Genomic DNA, 25,268 nt, shown 5'->3' with positions numbered 1-25,268 from the left:
GTTTCCATAACCACTGACGCTTATATTAAGGTAATTTTGACATGGTTCCGCAATCTGATTGTTTCATTGACAATTTGCCGTTTTTATCTTGACAAATGTACTGAACTGTAAAACATAATTTAAGAATGTTACTCAAAAAATGGATTGCATTACATGCTCGAATAATAATTTCTCTTCCTGATCCTATCACTTCGTACTTCTCTTTTCCATTTTAATTATTTCGTTTAGTTACGTTTCATCTATCGCATTTGAACCTCCACGTTCGCTAATTGCACGCGCTTCGAATCGTTTGACTAACGTTGCTTAATCGGAGCTGAGATAAGACTGACAACCATCGCCCTCGTTACCATCTAAACGGGATTTTCACCATCTGCCTTTTAAACTATTTACACCGGCGTTTCAACGTGGTATGTCAGCTTGGCTGTGTGTAAAGATGATGTGCGATCGATGGTTTGGCATGCCCAACTAAACGTTCACCTAGAAAAACACCACGATAAAAATGACGCTAAGATCCTCCAGATTACCAACACACTCAACGTTGGTAGGATTGGACTCGGAAGGCTACTGGCGCTGTTTGAATCGGAGGCATACAGTTCTGCATGAGGAATAAAATGAAGAAATAATATGAGCATGGGTTTATATTTTCAAGCTGATTTTGAACGTTACCTAAAGACTTGAAGGAAACTAATATCATAAAACCAAATATTTTGAAATAAACAAAAATCTTCGAAAACTTAAATCATTAACTGTTGGTACATAGCATAACTATTAAAAGTAAAAAGGACAGAATTAATTTGATCTTTTCTGTATTAAACTTATAATTGACTTTATTTTAAAGCTCTTCAGAGTTTTTTTATAGTATGGAAACACTCTTTAATGTTCACAAACTACTATCAGCTGATACAACTAACTTAAGGCTCTTGTTTGACAGGTTCGGTGATTATTGCTAGGCTACAGCCAGCCCGAAGATAAGTGATAATATGAAAAACTTAGTGATAATATTTTTAAATACATCAATTATGTAACCGATACCCGTTGTCTCTCTGCTGGTGGCAGGAACTACAGTCGGACTGTCGGGATCTAGAATCAATATGGGAAATTTTCAAAAGATTTTTCCAAATAATTTAATTAGTATTTGAGCTCTTTTGTGCACTAAGCAACACTCATGAAAGCTTATCATACGAGCATTATTATTTTTGCGATAGTTGATATGTTGTTACATTTTTTGTTACATTTATGTAAACGACTTGAGGTACAAAAGTTGTATAATGCAGAAGTGAGAAGTCATTAGTGCGTTGTCTAGCAAAATGAAATATTTGATCGACAAAGTTCATTTCACGACAAAAACAGTAAATCAATCGATCATTCTGAGAAAAGAAACGTTACAAACGAAGTGAAACTAACGCAGCACCAACTTATTTTAACACAAGATGGAAAGAAACCATAATTTCCTCAACAATGATTTAGCTTCCATTTGTGCTTACCCTTCTTTTGTAAGTTTTCCGGTGCCGCTTGCAACATTTGCACCGTAGTAGTAGTTGCTACCGTGGTGGTTGTGGTTTTGAGGTGCGATTCTGGAAGCGGTTTATATTTAGTTTTAATATCAGGCGCTTTAAAGGAAAATGAAATAGTTAGATCAGAGTGAAGTAGAGAGAAGAAATATAGAGGAATATGTTAAACGATAGTACATGCTTTGTATTTACAATGAGAAATTGTTTTTTTTTTTATGGCGTGTGAGAAGAAACGAAGGAATGTGATGTTAAAGATAAAGTGTTTAATAAACAGATTCCTAAAGGCATACGAACTTAGAGAGTGTTCAAATGATATGTATTTTTACTGCCAGGTATTTTTAAATGACTAATTAACCGCTTTTTAAAATATAACAAATAAATTTACACAATTTCCAATTGCTTAGACAAATGTACAGATTACGTAAAGCTTCAAAGTGCATAAAAAAGATTCATAGTACTACTATTAAGAACCAATCCTTATAAACACCAAAGGGATGGATGGGAATGATCATAACAAACGATAATTATTTCTTATGTTTTTGGAATATTATTTGCTATTTAGTTTAGAACAAAGAAACGATGAGCGGGTGGAAAGATTGTTTCCCCATTCCATAGCTATCTGATTATTACACTCATTATCCGCCCGAAAGCCCTTACAGCAAAGGCTCCTTTTATAATGGCTCTATTTGTTTATCATCGTGCAAACGGAACTCTGGAGAGCAAAATATAAATATAAACTCATCTTCCCGATTTAATGAAGCTAGACACAGCCGACGAATGGCTTGGAAACAGCTCTAGCCGATGGATGATTGAGACGAAAGTTTTTCCCAGAACGTTGCTGCTCTTGACCGAAGATCTCATTATCTTAATTAGTCCCATTTTCTCGTTATCATCTTTTGCGCTCAATCACCAGCGCATTCCTTTCGCACAAACCTGCTGCAGCAGCATTTGAAGTGCATTGTTTGATTGTTTCTTTCCGTTCGCTCGCCAAGTGGTCGTTTTCTTTATTTTCCACTGCGCAGAAATCCAACGATAATCGTCCGAAACAGTTGTCTTTGAACAACAGAAAGCTTAACGAAGCGCTTGTGGAACACTTATACGGTAATTTCATATCGCAAACAACAATCATTCAATTACTGGAGCATTCGCGACGCAACAGGTGGTCGGTTTTCATGGAAATTATCTCGTCTTCCCCCAGCATAGAATAATCTACCATGACTAAACCATTATAGCTGAGTTCGCTGAGAAACCTTTAACCTCATTAAACATGAGTATGGAAGTAACAGAGCTCGATGATAAGAAATGTGTTGAAAGTATGAAAGCAAGAAAAGAAGGCTATTTATGCATACTACATTGGAAGACTTTAACATAATTGCATTCTGCATCATGCATACAAATATAATACTATTTTTTTACATAAATTTATTGAAAAAGGACATGGAAGCTTTCCTGATGAAATAAAAAAAACTGTTTCAATGTAAAAAATGTTACAATGTAAAATCAACAACAGTATTTCGATGGGGTTTTTTTTACAAAGAATGTACTAATTATATTCAAGAAAACTAAAATAGCTCATTGATTGAAGAGGTTTTAAGCATCTCTATCTCTAAACCTTCAACAGCACACTTACGGATCAATCAATTAATGTTGAATGATTTAACACGTACGTACGTCATGTGCGCGACCGAGTTTCCTAATCATACCGAAAACAGACAATCAAGTCTCCTCTGCAGATGCATCGTAGGAAATCATTAAGTCTCGTCATGTTAAGCTAGACTCCTAAACGTTTGACATGATAGTCTACATATACAGCTGATTGAGCCAAAACAGGACAAACCGGGATGTTTCTCAGGGCTACCATCGTCTTGTGTGCTGCTGAAGAGGTTTCATCAGCGATCAAAACAGATTCATTCGTGGATAAACATTCTCTACCGTAGGTCTCCAACAAAGGGAATACTTGCGACACCGCACACCGGAATTATCAACTGCGACATCTCAATTAATCATGCTCGCCTGCTTCGCAATGTCCTACATCTTGATCTACCGAAAAGAAATCGATGCATCCTGAAGCACACGGCCAGGACGTCTGTTCTTGCTGCCACACGCGAATCCACTCTATACCACACGTCAGTGAAATGTCAAGAGTGTTTCGAAAAGGTGTCCCGAACGGTGCCTCGGTTAAATTCATCCGCCCAACCACGGTTGCCAAGGGAACCCTGTCCATCACCTGCGTGTGATGCGGAACACAAGGTTCGACGCGAACGGCATTAGCGTTGATAAATGGCTTTTTCCGGGACGCTGAAATACACGCATCACATCAGGACCGCGTTCCTTCGGGAGAAGTCAAGTCATGTTCGGTTCAGGTCTGTGCAGCAAGGCGTTAGGGGTTCAAATTTTCCCCACTTGGACATGCGACGAAGAACGGGAAGGGCTGATGTTGTTTGTGATGGAGAACAAGAGGCCAACCCATACGTCGATACGGACGCGATCCCTTTGACCGATGAGCTAATTTGACAGACTGTCCGGTGTTCCGGGCTACGGCCGAAAGTGGACACCGCACGTCTTCACCTCCGCCAGAGAGCAAAGAAAAACATACCCCCACCGTGGTTGTCGAGCACGTGTCAAGGAAGGAGCAGGGATGCTCAATCAGGCCCAGGCCTTCCATGCTTCCATGTATCAGGTGTCTACGTTCGTTAGTCGCGAGGTCGCTCGGTCGGATAAATTGAAATCCGATAAGTGACGTGTGCGTATGGCATCGTCAACGGTGACATCGCATTCGTCGACGTTGTCTGGCAGCATTTCCTTGTCTGATGTTATGCTTTATGCCAATCCCGGACTAGGTACTGTTGGCAGGAAGTTAAAAGTTCCTCGAACTTCATCGAGTTCTTCAGCAAAGATAGCATTTAATAATTATAAGGACATTTACCAGCGATATTTCACTCTTTCAATCTTTCAAAAAATCATTTTCTACATTTCTCCTAGTATCAGAGATTTTCTCGAAATGTGTATTTCAATTACTTCTACACGTTATGCACTAACGTACAAAATAGTTAACCATAAATGTTTTCTGCTAAGCATGGAATGCAAAATATGTTTCTGAAATATTTTTTCTAATGGTTGCACATTTAACTTAGCATAAAATTGGCTCAACCATTGGTATTTTGCTGCCACGAACATGAGGCACGATAGAAAGACCTTAATGACAGCCTGTCAAGTTACGCTGATGGGGCACCATATCAGTCAATTAGCTGCAATTGACGTCAGGGTAGTCTGTCCTTCCGCTTTTCGCACTGCTCCGGCCAACGCTGTGAGTGACAGATGCTATATCATGTTGCAGGCTCCACTTAGAGGCTTCTATCGATACACTGTTGGTTTTATAAAAAAAACAAGAAGCTTTTATAGCCGTTGCAGTTTTTGTTTTCGATGAACATTATTCAAACATTCCACTTTAGTAGTAGTATGTTATAATCATTAGCAGTTTATTCACTTCTTTTAATCATCTTTCATTATCTTCATATTGACTGTGATTAAGAATGATACAGATTATTCCTTAGTTTACTTAATCTAGTTTTTTCATAGTATACTTAAAATCATAATAAAGAATGCGAGTCAAACAAGCAAAGTTTCTGGTGACACTTTTTTAATTTAAACTTTTATCTTCTACTTTAAACTGTTCTTTTTTCATTTGCTTGTCTGAAGTAAGTAATTAAGCAACGATCTAAAATCAGCTTAATGGAGAACAGAGTTCCACTTACAGGACCGCACTGCGCCCGACTAGTTTCTGGCAGTGTCCACCGAATGTTCCAAACAGGCTGCGAACCAAAACAGCCCATTTAGCTGCACATTTAGCCGTGAACCATCCGAAATGGCAAACGAAAGTCACGCGAAAAGCTGCTACGTAGTTCATCGGATTTATTTAATCCATCCCGAGGACCAGTTGCGAGGCATAATCTTCAAAAACGACTGTAGCACTGCGTAAAGATAACATCACTTTAAAAAAACACCAGAAACCCAACCTGACCATTCGGGGGCAAAAGCGAACAACCAACACTCCAACATCGAAGTGGGAGAATGGCGACCAACATCGACCAACGACCGCATTGCATAATTAAGGAAAATGAGGGTTGGATGAAATATAAAATGAGCCTACGGAAAGCAACCCCACCGGCGGGGGTTTTGCTGTTTTTCCTCGTACTGTCTTCCACTTTGGATTGTTTTGTTTGTTAGCATTTGTGTTTCACACTATCTTTGCCGGGAGCCACGAAACCGAGGTCCCATTGGTGAATAGTAAAATCATCGTCACTAATGGCAATAAATTACGGAAAACGATCCTAGAACCAGTCCCAACTTGGACCTTTTTTCTCATGCACTGTCAGCGGGAAATTAATTGATCAGAACGATTATCTGACCCAATCTGTATTGCAAATTTCATTTGATTCGTTTAAAAATAAAAACAGACACAAAACATCGCAGCAAAAACACCTAAAAAAGGTTCCATTATCAAGTTTGTTTAAGCTTATTTTGCTATCAAATGTCTCTAATTTCAAGCAACCAAAACAACATGTTTTCAATTTCCATCATTTCAACGAATTAAAATTAGGTCACAAACATTTGAATAGGCAGCCCACCGAATGTGAAAGAATACGTCTCGCTCTCCTTCCGGGAACGCTAAGTGTTGTTGAAAAAACAAAAAGAAAGATGGCTAACGAGCCCCCCTAATTAGAGCAAGTAGTGATGAATGTTTTAATTAAGCAGTATTGTTGAGTCCTTGGCAGTAGTTTCTTGTCTCACGTTTGCCATCCGGTTGTGGACGTTGTTTTGGTTTTCATTTGTTTGGTCCAACCTCCCATGCTTTCGCGCATTTAAATAAGCCCAGCAGTCTTCGGTCTTCAGACCGTTCGTGCTCGTTGGTTTTTGAGCGAGGGAAATTTTCTCACAATGCCGCCCTGTCTCTTAAGCATTTATTTTCCCCGAACAGCGAAATTGAACCAAATTGCGCAGCCCTATTAATTAATTTTTCCACCACTTACGAAGCAAGGAGGCAAAATAATGTCCAGACATGCTTCGGCTTGAGCCAGCATTCGTATTTCCATGGGGAAGAAGCTGAAAGGCCTTGAGTAATATCAGTCTGAATAGATTCACACACAAAAAGAATGAGACAGATGTTACGCCACGAAAAGTAATGGATAAATAAGTCATAAAATCTTTTACTTATTAATTCTATCAAATACACTATAAAAAAAGCAATAGGCTATGGACATTCAAGAGGTGAAAGGCATCAACAGAAATATTTATTGAACCCAAATCTCGAATGTTGTTTTGCATCCTCCAGTCAATTCATTTTTCTCTGTCAATCAATTTCTCTAATCATACTTATATCAAGCCATCTAAGATATCTCATCTTGCTCATTAGCAAATATTATACTTGAACGAATTTTTCGCTCCTGAAAACACGCAAAACACCCAAGACCAACCTGCAGGGCCACTTTCTTCTTTTTCTAACAAACATAAATATTATTCATTTATGGAGTGTGGTTGGAAGAAAATGAAAAAAAGCACTTCGAAATGGTTTGTACTTTCACGAGCAGTGCTATGGTTTCTAAGAAGCGGTTGTGAGACGGTCAGTATCAAAAGGACGCCCAAAGAGAAGGATAAAGCCCATCCAGCATACAGAAGCGTTGAAATGAAAATCACTTTTTCCTTCAAGGCCCGAGGGGCTTACACTAACGACACCGCCATCATCTTTCAAGATACCGTTGAAAGGTGGAACCATTGGTACGCGGTAAGAAAAAAAGCTAATTAAAACAATCTGTTACAAGGAAACTTTTCTCGTGGCCATCTGATCTTCGTCTTGTTTCCAGTGACGTGTTTTGTTATTTAAATTCATTTATTTTACGGTTGGAAGACGGAGCAAATGATTGAAATAAAAACCGCTTGAAAAAGTAGGAAAAACATTAGAAAAGCTGCCCACAATAGTAAATTCAACAGAACCCCTAGTAATCTATATTCTCCCACATCTAACAGACAATCTGTTTTGTCTGCTTATATTTTATGTCAATCAAATCAGTGAAATATGTACGTTTGAAATGAGAAAAAAGAACATCGAACAAAAACACTGCAGAACAATGACGGTGCAGTTACCGGAAGCACAAATCAGACCGAATCGTCGAGTTCCATCCCCGAACATGTTTCAACATCTGCCGACATTCAACCTCCTGTGCGTCGTTTGACTGGTGTATGCGACATTGTTCACATATTGATAGCTCGAATAAAGAAAATTACTTTCTTCTTTTTCGACCCCGAACGGCACAGGACAAAATCAGATGGAACCAATAGTACATTCGTACATCGCTACAAGGCGAGTTGCAGTGGAAAGCATCCGTCACAAAAAGTGGCATAGTGGAACGCAAAAAACAAGCAACGGAAGCTTATCTGTCGGGCATGAAATTGATAACGGAGTTGACGGTTACTTTCATTGTTGTAACTTATGGCTGTTTGATGAAATGTTAAAATTAAAACATAACATGGAAATTGAGGGAAAGATCCTATAGGATAACTCTATATTAGACTATATTTAGATAATACAGTTATAATAATAGTTGTTCAAAATTCAGCAAATTTTAGCATTTAAAAACAAATCAAACTTTCACAATGAAAAATACTCATGCAAAAGGGTGAATGAAAGATATTGAGAGAAAGTTAAGCAGCAAAACAGATTGCGTAAGCGGAAGCATATGGACAAGAAAACGTATGACGAAAGAAAGCTTATAACTTACCGTAGTATGTCGTCGACCGGCGTTTGCAGTAGTTTGTGTCCGGTATCGTTAGCAGACACTCGATTTGTGCCGGTGACTCGAGCTTATCCTTTCGCAGTGTTCCGCTTATCGAGGCATTATACAGGCCGTTGTCACCCTGGATGGAGTTTAGATTTTCCGCTTCGAAAGGCTCCTGGTTGATGCTGATTTGCAAAGAATGAACAATTTTAATTTTATTTTGAAAATCCACTCACACCAAGAGAGCGCTAATGAAAGCCCCAACTTTTTCCAACGATGATCCGCGGGAGACAAAACGATTATCATAAAAGCGGAAAAAGGTAGTAACGAATTCTATGAAACACTTTTATAAATCCATTCCTCGAATGTCATTGTCGAGGGTTAAAAACGGATTAAACTTCGGGCACGATTCTGGTGATGAGGGAACCTTGAATTATGCTAATGTTTTACTTATAAGTTATGTTCAGAAATGAAATCGGACCCAGCATTGCAAAGGGAACGGGTAATAATAAACGTTTGTTTGCCAATTTGCAATTGGAATTCCAAACCTTCCTTAAGTGTTGGGTCTATGGGACGGTTGTAATGAACTTATTTTTTATTACGAATTGGTTGGATTCGTTTTATCGTTTTAAAACGTGTTCTTAAACAACAAACATAAAAAGGCAATGTTCGCCCTGGCACGCACCAAACATTGTGATTTGATAATCCATTCAATGCTTAAAAGCAATACAGATGTTCTTATCGCACTGAACCTTCCGGGACTAAATTGAAGGTATAGTAAAAAAACCTCTGAGATAAATGCCATACTTACCGAATTTGGAGCTCTGGTTGTGGAGAAATATCTCGTGCTTGGCACTCCACAGTCACTTCTCCCTCTCCATTAGAATAGTAACTTAGGTCGAATTTGCTTTCTCGAACTGCAATACGAAAAAAAGGTGTAAAAAGATATTATCTTTACATGTTTAATTTTCTTCCATTTCTTTATTCTCTTACATACCAATTATTTTCAGCTTTGCCGCCTTCCGGTCGATCGAAGCGTATGTCTGCACGATGCAGCTGTACTCCCCGGTGAAGTTGGCCAACGGTTTGATGATCGCCATTGCCCGGTGTTTGTGCATATCCTCCTGCGACACCACGTAGCTCGTGTCAACTCGGTTCTTGAACGATTGCTGTGTAATAATGGACAAAGAGAGTTAAAAAATGTCGTCTCAATATATTGGAGCTTCTTATACTCCATCGCCTGACCGTGGAATACTTACGAATGGGAAGGGATTCTTTGAAGGGATCCACTGATAGACGGGTTGCCCATCGAGCAGCCATTTAAGCACGAACCCTTTCTCGTTCTCGTCCACCTCGTACTCGCAATCGAGTATCAGCGGGTCGGGCGTTTTGGAGGTCAGATCCAGCAGGTACGTGGGTGGCACCTTCAGGTTGATGATTTTCACTGCCGAACAAACTGCCAGGAAGGAAAGTGTGAAAGAAAAAGGACATCAAAATGATTTTAATGTTTACGATTTGCACACATTTTCGCTTAATTGGGGACGATGTTTGGAGTAATTATCTTCCGCGCTAAATCGATAAAAAGTCCGCTTACAAATTCATATTTGAAAATCCCATAAAAGATTACTTGAGACTCGTATGAATTTCATATTTATGCAACGACTAGCTCGAAGCCCCGGCGAAGCTCGGGGAGGAAAAATGTGACTGAAGTTTTTATTCTTGGTTCATTTTCTATGCTACATTCAGTTTGGCTACATATATATTAGTAGCTGTGATATCACGCGTAAATTTTCTTTCATCAATAGTCTAGGGGGCTATGTGCATGGGTGTTGTTCCGGAGGATCGGAGTTCGAATCTAGGCTGAGAAAAACTTTTTTGTTGACGGTTGTGAAATATTTTTTCATGATTTTTTTTAGATATTTAATGTAATTTTTCAAATCCGATAATAGTGCATGGGTGTTGTTCCGGAGGATCGGAGTGCAAATCGAGGCTAGGAAAAACTTTTTTGTTGCCGGCTGTAAAAATTTTTTTTCATGATTTTTTTTAGATAATTAATGTACTTTTTCAAATCCTATCATATTTTGATACATAGATTTCAAGTTATCATAACCATTATTAAATTAAAAGCTTGGTAGTTCAATTTATTCACATAGCCATGTATACCTGTATTTTCCCTATGCTATCCACTCGTACAACTGGTGTACTGGTAGTGGTGCTCGAGCCTTGCATCAGAGGTTTGGTGTTCGAATCCTGATTGGGAAAATCTTTTATGGGTACGAAACAAAATTTTTCTTCAAAATCTACGTTTGCCATTCAAGTAGCGATATTTCCTCACTATTTCTAACTTGTGCTATGGTTCCTCGGCAAGACTACGGCTTCGCTCTTGGTAAACCCGTGTTCGAGTCCCCCACTTAGAGTCAGATTGTAAAAAGCATGCTTCACGTGCACTGTTAAAATGTAGGGTTTATTGCCTCATCTCTTCACGGGACTTTGAAACTGAGATTTATAAAAATAAAGATACCGTTAATTATTCATACGAATAACTTTCTCATTCATCACGCCATTACATAATTGAATACTCCGTTTATAACCATCGCTACGCCACCGAATCAGCAGCGTTGGTTAACGGATTCCCGTCATCATTGTGTTGTCGCACACCGAATGTTTTATTCATCGGATTATTCAACAACAAAAAATCCTCACACACGCCGTTTGGGTCCTTACCCTTCATTGTGTATTAGTGCTTTGATCCTTTTTTTTATACCGAATATGCTAGCAAATGCAACGCAAAACCAAATCAAAAAGGGGCGAAAAAATAAAATGCATACATTTCACTAGTTAAAGTGATTCACCACCAAACATCACTCTGTCTCGTTTTTATTCTCTTTGCTTTGAGATGGAAATGAAGCACCTACAACTTCGAGTAACATTCTAAATTATATGTGAAAAAGTTGCTTTGTGACGTTTACGTCCCCAAATACTTGATGTTTGTTTAATAGACCAAATTTGCTTGTGTTTTCAGTAACATCGGTCTAATATTGTCTACTTTCTTAGCATTTAAGGTAAATATTTTATAAATACCACTTTTTGCGGAATCGACTATCGGCTTTATTTTATAGCGAAATCGAAACCTAACCGAATCGTAAAGCAGTCAACGATTCTTTTTAGTTTTAAAAAGCCGAGGAAGCCTTCCCCTAAGGGAAGTTACTTACAAAAATCAAAACCATGTAGAAAAAATGGAGAAAAAGCTGTGTGGAAATTTTTGAAAGCAGAAATGAACAAAACCGTGTACGAATTTAAACATATCCGGAGGGTTCTCTCCCAAAGCCTAATGTGCTTACGTTGTTTGGCCTCGCCCTGACGTCCGACATGAATTTATACATCTTTTTTATTTGTACTTTTTCCGTATCCTGTGTTAAGTTACGTATATGGTTACCATTACAGTTCCATTGTTAGTTCCAGAAAAAAGAGAAAATTCCACATGATTCGTTTCCTGTTTGATTCACTTTTTAATTCAATTGTACGATGTACTTCACTGTTTCACATTGTGTTCTTCTTTCCATCTTAGTTAATTCTTGCAATGAACAGAAACGAAATTTTCTCGCGAAATACAATACTTGTAATCCCAGCCATCCATTCTTACCACAGGTTTCTGTTTTCAAACCCTGAAATAAAAACCATAAAGAAAGGGATTTGCTGCCACTTTAACATCTTTTCAACATGTAAGGTTCAAGCCTGTGACTCAAGTTGCCTCCAACTGAACATATTATTGTCTCATTTGGCAATTGAGCGCTGCAAAAGTACTTCAAGAATGTCGTTACCTTCCTGCCATGGGCGTTCAAACAGTTCAAGATTTAAATTTTCAAACTTCCTCTGTCACGGTCGTTACTTTTGGCTATTGAACTTTTGCCACTGCAAATGGGTTCGTGTTGACGGGAAATCTGGATACAATTCCAACGGCAAAGGTGAATATCAGAAAGTCAACTGAGCGGGGTTCACATTTGCTGATTGCCTTAACATTTCCCCGCGTTTACACAGCTAATGCTAAAAAGTTCGACGATATTCAAAACAACTCGTCCCTTTACTCTTTTCTTGCTGTCGTTGGATGATCGTTTTAAAAACTTTTAAAATATGAATGAAACAGCCAGAGCAATTTCGGAATTACTCAACCAAGAAACTTTGTCTAACTTTAGAATGAAGCACATTGAAGGGAATGGCCACAAACAATGTACACGATTCCATTCTTTACATGGCGTTCTTAAATGTGTATATTTTCCCAATAATTGTTTCTCCAGCTAAAGCAAAAACATCCTGAGGTCTTCCTGAAACGTACCAGGCGCCTCCATTGGCTTCAGTTGTTTTCGAATATGGAATTTCCTCTGGTGCTTGATGCTGAGCAATTCATTTACCCAATTTAAATCGTACTAAACAAATACTTCTTTCGACCGCGTGTGAATGTATTTGAACCATTTATACGTTTTAAAACCATATGTTTCAACGTAACGTCGGGAAGAGTCACAAAGATTAAATTCCAACTGTCAGTATGTGTCACAAACATTCCACAGTGCGCTTTTTATTTCTTTCCGAACAAAAATACGAGAATTTACCAGTTTGGTTGTTTTTTGCCTCACACCATGCCATTTTGCCGTCCGATCAATTCCCAAGTCAACTGCCAAGCATTGCGCTTGAGTTGGAATAGGAAACTTTTTGCGTCTAGAAAAATACCAATCTCTGTGTTACATCGTAGGACATGAGGAAATGCAGTTTGGCGTTGACAGCAGGGCGTTGTCAGATCTCGATCTTTTTACAGAATCTCTACTATAACAGGAAAACAATGAGGATATTTATTGGGAAAAGAAATGGCAGAGAGTAGAAATAATTGAGTTTTGAGGATGAGTTCCAGAATATTGATACATTTTTACGTGACATGAACTTGAAATTTATATTTGCTTTAGGTACTACCCATGTTCATTAAATTCAAAGCATAAAAATAGGAGAATTATTTAATATCCCTCGCTCGTTGGTGGGTGATGTCAACGAAAATGATAGGTATACGAAAAAACAAACAAAACCGGTTCTATCATTATTGCATGGATTAATTTTCTATGAAATATAACGAACTTTGCAAGCAACAGCACAAATCAGTCATTTTAAGAGGGGTGATTCAGTACAAAGTAAATTATTGTTTCTCTGATTTGTTTATTTGAGTGGTATTTGGATGATTAAAACAAGACACACATCATCATTAAAGAAAGGTGCCTGTGTGGCTCTCTGGAGTGAAACCCAAACTGGAACGCAGCTTATTAAATCATTCCAAAGTGATTAGGTTTTGTGGGATGCTAGAAGCGAACGGTTCGTCCGTTCGGACCAAAACCAGGATCCCGGGAAAAACCGTCCGGACCTCATGTTGTGGTTTTTCGGTCTCGCTGCCGGGAGCAATAACAAGAAAAAGAACTTAATCCGGAGTCCGTGTTGTGCGCCCGGCGCACAGTGGGAGGTGGACCGTTTTTCGCTTGTCACTGCACAAACGACGAAAGAGTCGGGGAATGATAAATGACCACTTCCTGCTGCCTGCCCCTGGCGTTGCTGGGTCAACACGCAGGCGGCCTTTTTGCTGGGGTTCGAGTTTTGCAAAGCATTTGGACAGTTCGCCTACCCTACCCCTCCCCCCCAAACAGTCTTTCACACCTTTTACTTCCGGCTCGGAGTGAAACCGGGCGCACACTTTACCCAGAAAACCATTCTCGAGCACTCGTAATTGGCTCAGGGCGTTGGGGACACAAAGGTGAGACAGAGTCGTAAATAAAAATTAATCCAAACAATCCGGACGTACCGGGTTGGAGAGTTGGTATGATTCAACGCAGGGGTTTTGCTCGGATGCGAAGAACCTTAGCCAGAAGCCGTACTCCAGTTTGAAAAGGGCTTTCGTAATATCGTTTGCTTTTTTAAAAATAATTTAGTACTTCACATTTTCTAGGCCACGAAAATGCTATCCTTAAAAAAGAAAAATTGGTTTCACCCACCCTCTTACAACAGAAACTGTTTAGATTTTAAACCAAATCTTAGTTAAATTTTTCCATTAGTTTTGCCTTTCTTGTAAAGAACAATGCAATTTTCTTGTAAAATATTGTATTTGCTTACGCTGGAAACTAATACCATACAATAATAAATTCGTTGTTTCTAGTTTTTTAACAAATGTTAGTTTTTTGAGTTTATTTTATTCTTGCTTTACTACAGTTTTTGATCCAAAGCTCATGTTTGCTTTGGTCGAGCAAACTACCGATGGGAACTTTATCACCAAACTGGTTATCTCTGGAAATGGTTATTTCGAGTCCTTCTTCTGCACGCTGTACCAAATGACGGACGTAAAAACCATTTTCAAACATACCATTCTGGTCAGTATCAAGTTGGGATACTCGAGCAGGGTTTCCAACCGAGAATGCCGAAGGGCAGCAAATAAATGATCAAAGACAACTGAACCATTTTTCTTTCAAAATGGACGAAACAAAAAGCGGCCACCACGTTGCTACGGCATTCTTTTATTTGTTGTGAGATAAATAAAAAAAATACTAACACGTTATATATATCAACCACATAAACACAAAACAACCCAATCAAATTACGCCCAATTGGGATCACAAACAGCCTTAAACCACTCCAAACACAAACCTCGATCTTTTTGCACCGTTCTGCCGAAAACAAATTAGACAAAAAGAGGACGCCAACCAATTGTACATTTGCCAGTTTCAAGAAAAATAATCTTTTCCGCCAAAGCTTGCGAGTCTGTACGAAAGGAGGAAAAAACGGGAGCATGAACTTTATCCGTGTTTCATTCGGAAGAAAAATGGTTCCAGCGAGCATTAATGGCTGCAAACGAATCGGTTTTAATTAGTTCCACCTTTTCGAGCGATGTTGGCCTCGAGGGCGTGAAAAACCCGAGGCGAAGGCAGTTTCTTTTTACGCGGTTTCAGCCGGAAAGGATGCTTCTCCTTAAAACTCTTCCTTCCGGGATTGGCACCCTGCGCAAGACGAGGCACTAATTAATTTTTGGTTTTTTGCATTTCGCGAAAAAGCCAACCCTTTCTAAGTTGAAGGACGGATGCAAAACAATCCAAAATACAAAGCACTGTAAACATTTGAAGTGGGCTTTTTGTTGGGTGTACCCACTTACTCCCAGAACCATTAAGGATCATCTGCATCCTCGGTGCGTTGGTAACAGCTTTCACTAAGTCAACCACTTTCCTTTTTCGCGGTCCTAAACCGCCCGCAGGCTATAAATTTCCCGCTTCTTCTCGGTACACTTTGTGGTGGGATAAATCTCAATGTTGGTACCAATGAATATTTACAGCTCATGAAACCGTTTTATTTTTCCACAACAATGACAGAAATATACCTTTCAAAAAATATAAACCGATTTATGTAGGTCACATTCATCCGGGAAGAAAGCGTTTCCAAAAGGGGAAGTCACAGTTTTGCGAAAGTGTTATATACTGTCCAAAGCGAAGCGGAAGCCGAACCTGGCGACACGATTTACTCGAGCTGCAGCCAGCTTTTGCAAGGATAATCCGATGGAAAATAAAAATAAACGTGAATTCACTTCCTCTAGAGCCAAACCGTACTCGATCCTTTGAATGTACGACCCGGATTCTTTTTCACTGCAAATAATCCCATAAATCTGTCCAGCTTTCATAAATCACGGAGACTTCTGGTGCGGTCGTTAGCTTGTCGCTGTAGGTGTAGCTGACTCACTAAAAATGGTCTCCAAAGTAAGAAAGGTATGGAAGATTCCAGTGGGAATGTTTGCACTTTTGGCGTTTCTTAAATGCAGTGATGTAACGACGACTTTCTAAAAGGTTCCTTTGTTGCAAACCTCGCGTTAACTTGAGGTTTTTTTCTTGCAGTTCACCTTTCAACAAAGTTTTGGATGAAATCAATAAAAATGCATAAGCCGGGAAAATACAAACAATTCATGTGAACTTAAAACATTAAAAAAAAGAATCTGTTCATCATGAAATTATGGAAAAAAATGTTAAGCCAATTCTGTCGTTGCTTGGAATAACATATTAAATTAAACTTTTATTTTTCATTTTTTCAACCACTCACAACTACTAGGTAATGAAAGGAAAAACCCACAAAAAAGCAATACAGCGATATTGAAAAATATGTTCAAATAAAACATATCACCATCTCAATCATTGATGCAATGCACGTGCGCGAGCACTATGAAAGGAATTCCAATTTTATATCTTTCGAGGCTCCCTCGCAAGGGCGCACGAAAATGCTGACATGATTGAAATATCGCAAATTTGACAACTATATACAGGTTATGGATTTTGCTACGACCCAGCCAATAAAAACGGTAGCATAGTTAGAGAAGATAAAAAAAATGTCCTCGTAGTGCTCTCCGCGCAACGAAATACAAGCCAAAGAAATAAAGTGGTTTACTAATTAACGAACAATGTGCGCATGAAATTGCATATGAAAGAATTCAATTAAATTGTGAAAACATGTACAATCCGCAGGATTGTCGGAAAATGATATGAACAAACGAAAAAAAGGTACTTTGAAACGCGTATAAATCTGGAAAAATCAGGTTGACAAAGTGGAATGTAAGGTCAACTTATTTTTTTGGATAATTCTTTAAATGTTTTTTTGAAAGAGTCAAAATTATTAACCACTACTATTGTCTTCTGGCTAAAGCAAACAAAACACAGGCTTCCAATTTAGTTTGGTCTTGGGACACAATTGGCTATAAAATTAATACTAAAATGAATCAAAACAATAAGAAAGGTAAATTTACGTGAAACTGTAGGACGTTACAATTATGGTTAAAATTAAAATTTATTATTTACATCCATGGGGTTGCTTTCTCGTTAAATACATTATTATACTCACAAAAAACATATCAGCCAAGCGGTAAGAGCAATAAGTAAAGTCGTTTCCGTTTACCGCTTTTACGTGGCTTCATTAAATCACCGGACGACCTTTCTCAAGGCATCCGAAACTTAACGGAAGAGAGGACGAAAAGAAAATGGTAAAGTGTGCCGAAAACTTTTCCCGGCAGCCGTTCGTCAGCAGGATTTGGGGGAAACTTGTGCGTTTGTTAAACGGGGCTGCAAAGGGGGGCGGTACCAGCAAGAAAAAGGATTCACCCAATGGGTCGGCGTAACTCGACCTTTCCGGTCTTGCCGTTAAAGTTTTCTATCATCGCCTTACTTTAGGCCCTTTCCCCCCTCTTTCTTCCCAAAATCCCGTAAGCTCACCGTGGGAGGCCCGGCTCGTGCGTGAGTAGTTTCGGTTTATCGATTTACTTACCCATTTCCGGAGCCCATCCTTTTTCCTTCCGGCTTAGAGTGCACCGCCGTTTGATAAATTGCTACCGCACAGCAAAACCAAACAACGGCATTGTGCCAGGGCAGGTTGAGAAAATGAAATTCGACACGGCGAAGGCGAATGGTTGGATGTCTTCGGAACGAAGGAATACCGGGCGAAGAATAATGACGATCATTAGGATTTTCCTATCTCTCAGCGTGAAACTTGTTCGCCATCGCTCGTGTCTCATGATTCTCATCAAAGACTTACGCCCAGAATTTGTTTTTTTTTTCAAGCAATCGATTGAATTTTCATGTGGAAGGAACAAAAGATTCCACATTCAATAACAACTGACGTATAAAACACGAGAGAAGATAACCAGATAAAACATATTGCCGTGCTAGAAAGTGAAAAAATTATATGTTCCGATTCAAATGATCGGATGACAGACAGCAGAAATATAATTTTAGGCCTTCTTCAAAACTGTAAAATTCTCGAGAATCATTGAGCAACTAATCCATAAGTAAAAATGAACTAAATTTTACATAGAATTTATCTTTAAGCGGCCTCAAACATACATTTGGGTATTTTTTCTTTCTTCCATAATACCTCAATCTAAGTCAATAATGGCGGACGCCTGGGACGTAAGGTCGGACCGGTTACCCTGGACAATTTAGCCGAACCCTTTTAGAACTTTCGCACTAGTAACGAGCCTGTTTACGATTTGCTTTTTTTACTACGTCTCTCCCTCCCTACCAAAGCTCGGCCCCTTCCGAGTCATCGTCCCCTGGGTCTATTTTTAGTGTCACTTCTTGTGAGGTCAGCCGGCGAAAAGCAACAGTCCGTTCCCAAAATCTTTTACGACCTAGCCATGTGCGACTTTTGCACGAATGTGTGTCATCAGAAAGCTGCATGCGGTCACGGCTTGAAATACCCCACGGGGGAGGCGTTCAACAAAAGGCGACAGTACAGATGACTTGTTGGTTCCATTTCCTCTGTGGTGGAGGAGTTTTATGACTTTCCCGTTCTCGTGACTTTCTAGGTCGAGGTTGCCTGGGTGACGATAACGGCTTGCAAAGCATTCGATATTAATTTCATTTATGCTACATTCTGGCTTTTTTCCCCTTTGGGACGGCATTTGAGGCCAGCTGTTATGCCCGTTCAGTGATATGACCAGTTGTTTCAGCCCGAGCGCCTTTTGCATCCATTGCAGCGATAGGCGAGCTAAGAATAACTAATAATAATTTCCTGCTGCTTTTGATTCCTTGCTTAAGTGTAAACAACTTGTTTTGTTCATTTATCAAACATGATGCGAAGTTGAATCATACATTGTTGCAATATGTATAAATATCTTTTGTTTTTCCTGCATTCCTTTGGTATATTTGCATCCGTACAGTTGCTCAGACGTAGCACATGAGATAAGCATTGATGTTGGTTGCTGGTTGGATCAAGGCAACGGTCGATACTCGAAACTCGGTCAAGAGTCAAGGCCCAATGACGTCGCATGACGCAAAAGTAAAAAGGAGATAACATTAGGGACGGCCAACACATCTTATTTTTGACTCGGCTTAACCACAAACAGAACAATGAAGAAAAGTGTTTACGAAAAACGTAAGCACCGTTTTCTTGGGGCTCTTAGCATGAAAGTAGTGGTTGCGTTCGCAAAACAGGCAATAAAATAAGCAATAAATTTTACGAAAATCCACCTGTAAAAATAATAATTGCATTAAATATATTGTAGCCTTAAACGAAACCGACGTACAATTCACCAACAAAAAAAAACCTACAACCTTTTTGATCCATATCAACTTTCTTGATTGATTTTCCATCGATCGTCATCAAACATCCATATCGATATGAGCAATAAAAATGTATTACACTGTTGAAACGAACGTGCACGTGACATTTTATCATCTTTTTCCAATTGGAAAGGGCCCAGGTATCGGTACAGCTCGTTTTGAAACAAACCCTTTTGACACTGACATCAATTTTCCTTTAACCCATCGTTACACTCAGTGGAATTCACCGACGATTAGATTGAAAAATGAATGTCGATCTTTTTATTTGATTACAAACAAATACGAGTTATGGATTGTGGATTTTTTTAAGCAATTTGAAACCTATTTGAAATTTCTAGAGAAATAAAGATTGTTGATTTCAAAACTTTATTGTTTATCACAAAAAACAGAAACTTAAATTTTCAGTTTTTCTTTTTAATAATAATGTTGTGCAAATGCCTGTGTGTTTCAAAATTAAACTTTAAGCACATTATTTTACTAAATGAAAAAAATAACCTCTGCCAAGGTGAACTAAACCATCTAGTAAATATAATCCTACAAAAGGGAAAAGACTAGCAACAAGATCCAATCAGAACACCTTTATAGAAGTGCCTTTGGGGATCGATGAACGCATTAGGCACGCATAGTTGATTCACGGTGAAACGTGAACGAAGCCGGAACACGTTTCTCATCCTCGCTCCTGTTAGAACGATTGTTCTTGATTTTTCCTCTAGGAATATCGTATTGAAACTTTAAAGTGGAAATAGAAACAGCAACGGTTGGTATGAAAGTGCAGGCGAAACCGGAAGAAAAGGCGTTCACTGAATGCCTCTTCAGGCCGATGATTTTCATCCCGGTTAACGTTGAAAGGTTCGTTAATCCACCACCCTCACGGTTCTACGTGTACCGACGTCGATGGAAAGCTTCCCTCCGGGCTGCACAGTTTATACCTACCTGGAAGCGAGAAGAAAAGCACGGAAGCGAAATGAGCAAAACCTGTTAACTGTCGATGGCGCAATTCCGCTAAGCGTTCAGATAAAATGTGAAATACAGAACGTGGTCACCCCCGTTTAGTGGGATCGCATTTATCACCACCACCACCACCCCGGCTAACACCGACGTGACTGGTAATGTCATGAATATTCAGTGCAATAAAAACTAACGATTTTGCCTGCCTGCGGGGCCGCCTACGCAAGCGTGTCTGTGTGTGATGCGGACGCTGAAGGGAGCAAATGAATCGGTGCGTCCTGGGATGGATGCTTCTATTGTGCTGCGTAACCGTAACCTACCCCAAGGCAAGCAGTCAAGGACAATGTATGGTAACGATCTACATCGCATGCACCAGACAACCCGTAATGACGATTATGTCAAGCGTCCCGTGGGTTTTGTTTTAGAGAAAATCTTAATACACGTCAACGCCTAGGGACCGTTAGGAGGTTGGAGAATGTATTCAGGATCTAAAAGTTTCTTTTGCTGTTGTTCAACGAAGGGTATTATGCAAAGATGGTTTAGAAAATAAGATATATCCTTATCAAGAGCTCTCAAGTTCTATTCAACACTCGACTTATGTTGAAGCTGTGATATTAATTGCTTTCAGTCATTGGGTCTAGTAAAATAACTGAGCTAGTGATTTTGCCTTAAGTTATTTTCTCAAGCCCATTTTAATCAGAAGCAGCACATAGTAATCCAATTGTTCGTCATTTTTAAGCTTAGGATTTAAACTTAGCCTTTCAGCGATGGAAATTGCAGACTGTTTAAATTTATTTTACTTTTTTCAACTACTCAGTCTACCTCTTTGACGTGACCAAAACTGTTTCATACATTCGTTCCAACGAGTTACAACCACTCACACGCATTAAACCTTTCCTGCAGCAATGAGATTATTTTTCACAGGATCCGTTCAAAACAAAATGGACAAGTAACGATCAACCGGAATTGAACGCTGCTAAAGGTAAGCTCGTGCTGCTCGTGATTGCACGAGGTTAGCTTAAGAGCTTAATTGAATTGAGTGAAGCTAATTAAAAATAATTTCACTGTTCAATTAGCGAACGGCATTACATAATCAGAAAATTGTTTCATGATTCTCCTTCATTGTTCCCTTCCTTTTTTCACTGTTTCTTCCTTTCCTCAAGAGTGACACATTTTGGGTGGTATTAATGATTTTCATAACGCACCCATAGCTCGTAGCATTCAAAATTTGCCAGGAACTACTCCAAAATACACCCACTTTAAACATAATTCGGACGTATGAAAATGCTTCCAATGGTAAGCCGATTTGAAAATGGCCCTCCATGCCTGTCGTTTTCCGTCACTGATAGCTTTTGACCTCCCGTAGCCATTACCTTCCCGAAACGTAGGGTAAATTTCTGATACAAAATGGTTTGAAAGCGAAATAAAATGAAAGTATCGCAACGCACCGAATAATTAATGAGACGATAAATTGCGTTGGACATTTGTTTAGGGACTTTCTATTGCCGATGTTCAATGGGTGCTTCTTTTGCGTTAGCGCATCTACAATTAGGTTGACCCAATTATCGTAATAAAGATTTCAATTTTAGCCATTCTTTCATCGAGTCACGTTGACCAATTTCCGAACGACATTCAAATTGTTGTCACTTCTACGCCTTAATTGTAACTGCTGAAAAGACTTAAAGCTGGAAACCCACAATGAATTGCTTTGGCGAACTTTTACAATGGTGACCTAAACTGTCGGCACATTTTACAATAGTCAAGTCATTACAAAAGTCATTCAAATTCAAACCCTTCCCTCTCGTCACCCATCGCTGCTGTACAGCTACGGACTCAATCGGTTTTGAACAATTTTCCACTTCAACGAAGCGTTACAATCACGTCCATTCTGTTTAATGCAAAACACAATCAATAATACAAACACAAAATGGGGGCGTTCAACAGTTTTTGCTAGAATTAGCACGTCGAAAAACTTTCCTTGAAACTTTCATTTGTTTTAGTGAAAGGAGTAAGCAGTATCATTCAATTAAATCACGGAAAAAATAATGAAAAAAGAAGTCTTATTTAACAAATAATTTATCCTCAATCTATGGAAAATATGCTATGCCTATGATTTAAAAGTACACGTATTGCGATAGCGTTTCGAAATTGTGTTTTTCCGCGATATAAAACCACAAACAGCTAGGAAAGGGATATCACAAACTGTTGAATAGCGACGCAAAACAAGCTACTAAAAATAGGATCACGTCTAACAACGGCAAGTCTAGTACATTACAGCCGCTAATAACTTTACCGAAGCCTAACCAGATTGGACACAAAATCAATAATCCAATAGCAAAATCCATGGTGCACACTAGTGGAAGAATTCAAACACGACGAACAAACAGGGGAAGAGAACAGAAGGAAAAAAACCACTCAACAGTACGGATGGAAATGAGAAATCCACATCACCATGTCCTGTGCTGCACAATGTTTAAAATCGATCCGGAGGACAGACTGCACAAAACTGCGCTTAACTGACTAGACAGACGCCACTCGGCAAGGATCTAAAAGTCCCAGCGTCCTAGCAACATCACTCAGGCGCACCCGTTATGTCTGTCTGGAGCAAAAAAAACGGAGAAGGGAGGAGGGGGGATTCCAAACGGGGAGTGATGGGGAAGAGAGCAAAAAGCTATGCAAATTTTCGTCGTCGCTCGTTGTTTACATTTCTTGTGCTGTCTGGGAAGTTCGATTATTAGCAACTGTCACGTCGTGTCAACAACGCTACAGCAAGAAAATTGGGAAAACGAGAAGGCACCTTGGAGGGACGACGACGGCGGGTAAAAAAGAAAGGGGTTTAAGTGTGGTAGATTGAGTGGAAAAGCAATTTTAAAGGATTACAAAAGAAAGTTTTAATGAAATTATCTTCCGTTGGACCCAGCTTTACTGTTCTGTTAATATAAACCATCATTAATTTTTGACTTTAATGGATGTCCTGACAAAATTTAGTAACCATTAGGGATAATAAAATATTAATGCTTTCGGTACACTTTTGTAATTGAAGTTATGTTTTTCAAACGTTACCTAAAATAAAGACAATTTTGAGTGTTGTATCTGTAACGTTCTAATATTTATGTATTACTTGATGGCTGGAGGAAAAAAGATTTGAAATTTGAAATGAAAAAGTTTATTTCTATTTTTACATTTACATTGAGTATCAACCGGAATAACGTACAATCCCTGGTGGAACGGGTTTGTGCCACATGTGAATACTGGAGTGATGCTGTAACGCTTACAGAGAGCTTACACTGTAACTCGAAAAAAGAGAACAATATTCCTATCAGAATGGAAATAGAAGAGGGATACGTTCGGACATGCAGACCAAATCGAATTAAAATCGTTCATGGACATGATTTGGTGTAATTGCAAGCGCTCACACATACACAATTCAGCTGCAGGACTGCAAGCCCGGTGAAGCATCGAAATGCACGGTACATCGAGATGCACACCACCGAAGCGAATTCACCATCAAACTGACTAACATGAACGTTGGTCCGTAACAGCAGTCAATGAAGCATTAGTGCTTTTATTTCAGGAGATCGTTTTGCAATCTTCTTCCTACCCGATGGCTTGTTGCTATAGTTCTCTCAACTACCGGATATGCTTGGGTAAGCAAAATGCATAGCAACACATATAACAAACACTTCCACCGTGCTGGAACCCGCTTCCTCCAAGTGCAAGAGTAGTATTTAAGTATTTCGTTGGACACAATCATGTCTGCTCGGTACGCTGCTTCCCTTCCGGAAGATGGCCATACGTGCATCACCACCGCATCGAAACACACCGTATCCAAATGAGCAAGTCAACAGCACAAAAAGGCAACCGGGCAAAAGTAGCCCGAAACCCATCATCAACACACCATCCGCTGAAGTCATATAGGAACGGCAAAGTAAGCTCCCCCATTCCACCGGAGAAAGGGAATTGCAAATTCTGCCGGCAAAGGAAAGCAAATGAACGATGTCATGTTTCAATTTAAATTAATGTTTTTACGGACTTAAACAACATGCATGGCAGCCGGCTGCCTTCCATGTACCTTTTAATTGGCCGAAACATCGCTTCCGGACAGCTGACACCGGTATGGAGATGTGTTGCTACGTTTGGGGGCAAAGGTTTTTTTTGGAGACAAGACAACACGACCAAAGCCTTGGGTCCAGAATATTGTAGCACAATTAAAGGATAATGTGCTTTCCAACCTTCAGTGAAATGGGTGTTAAGAGAAGAACAGATGTAGTGATCCAGTACAAAATGAATTTGAAGTTAAAAATTGAGCACACTAGTTAAAGTTAAATATTTTAACAGCAAAGTCCTGAGAGGAAGGCTCCAAAAACGGGACCATCTTCAAATTTGAAGATGATAATTATTTTCTCAACGGGGTCGCTTTGTTGTAGTGATGTGCGTTCTGAGTAAGAATGAGTGAGTGAGTTTAATCTTAATATTGAATCATTGATTTAAATCCTAGCGGATAGTTTCAGTTACTCATTTTGATTTGAATCCTTATCCAGAGATTCGATTCCCAAGTAGTGATTCGAATCCCAAGAGTGGGTAAAAGAGTTGTAGAGGTCCAGTACAAAATGAATTTATAGTTAAAAACTAAGCACCTCAATGGTTATTTAAATATTTTACCAACAAAGTAAAAAGGGAAACTCTTCAAATTTGAAACAGAAAATCATTTTTCTAACGTGGGCACTTTATTCGACAGCAGACGAATCGATTGTAATTTGGTTAGTTCCTTTTCTTCACCAACAACCCCAACGGATCAGACATGGACAGTATGGCCCTTGATTGAGCATCGGTTTTTCGAAAAGTGACTTGATTTATCCAAGCGCCTTATTCATTTAGAAAACATTACATTTCCAGACGCGGCACGCTACCGTCAAAGCATTTAG

At 39.2% G+C, this 25,268-nt stretch overlaps 1 protein-coding gene across 1 annotated transcript in view; it reads right to left on the bottom strand.

The window, feature by feature from the left end:
• Window positions 1-465: 465 nt before the first annotated feature.
• Window positions 466-25,268, bottom strand: part of LOC131285295 (uncharacterized) — a 59,353-nt gene continuing 34,550 nt past the window's right edge. The window contains exons 2-8 of the mRNA XM_058314149.1: window positions 9,544-9,740; window positions 9,282-9,453; window positions 9,096-9,201; window positions 8,288-8,469; window positions 1,485-1,610; window positions 525-595; window positions 466-477 (exon numbers count right to left, since the gene is read on the bottom strand). Coding sequence (XP_058170132.1) covers window positions 466-477; window positions 525-595; window positions 1,485-1,610; window positions 8,288-8,469; window positions 9,096-9,201; window positions 9,282-9,453; window positions 9,544-9,740 — 866 coding nt within the window. The remainder of the gene's footprint in view (window positions 478-524; window positions 596-1,484; window positions 1,611-8,287; window positions 8,470-9,095; window positions 9,202-9,281; window positions 9,454-9,543; window positions 9,741-25,268) is intronic.

The sequence above is a fragment of the Anopheles ziemanni genome, chromosome 3, assembly GCF_943734765.1.
Source record: "Anopheles ziemanni chromosome 3, idAnoZiCoDA_A2_x.2, whole genome shotgun sequence".
Lineage (NCBI taxonomy): Eukaryota > Metazoa > Arthropoda > Insecta > Diptera > Culicidae > Anopheles > Anopheles ziemanni.
This window is presented reverse-complemented; position numbering and strand designations above follow the sequence as displayed.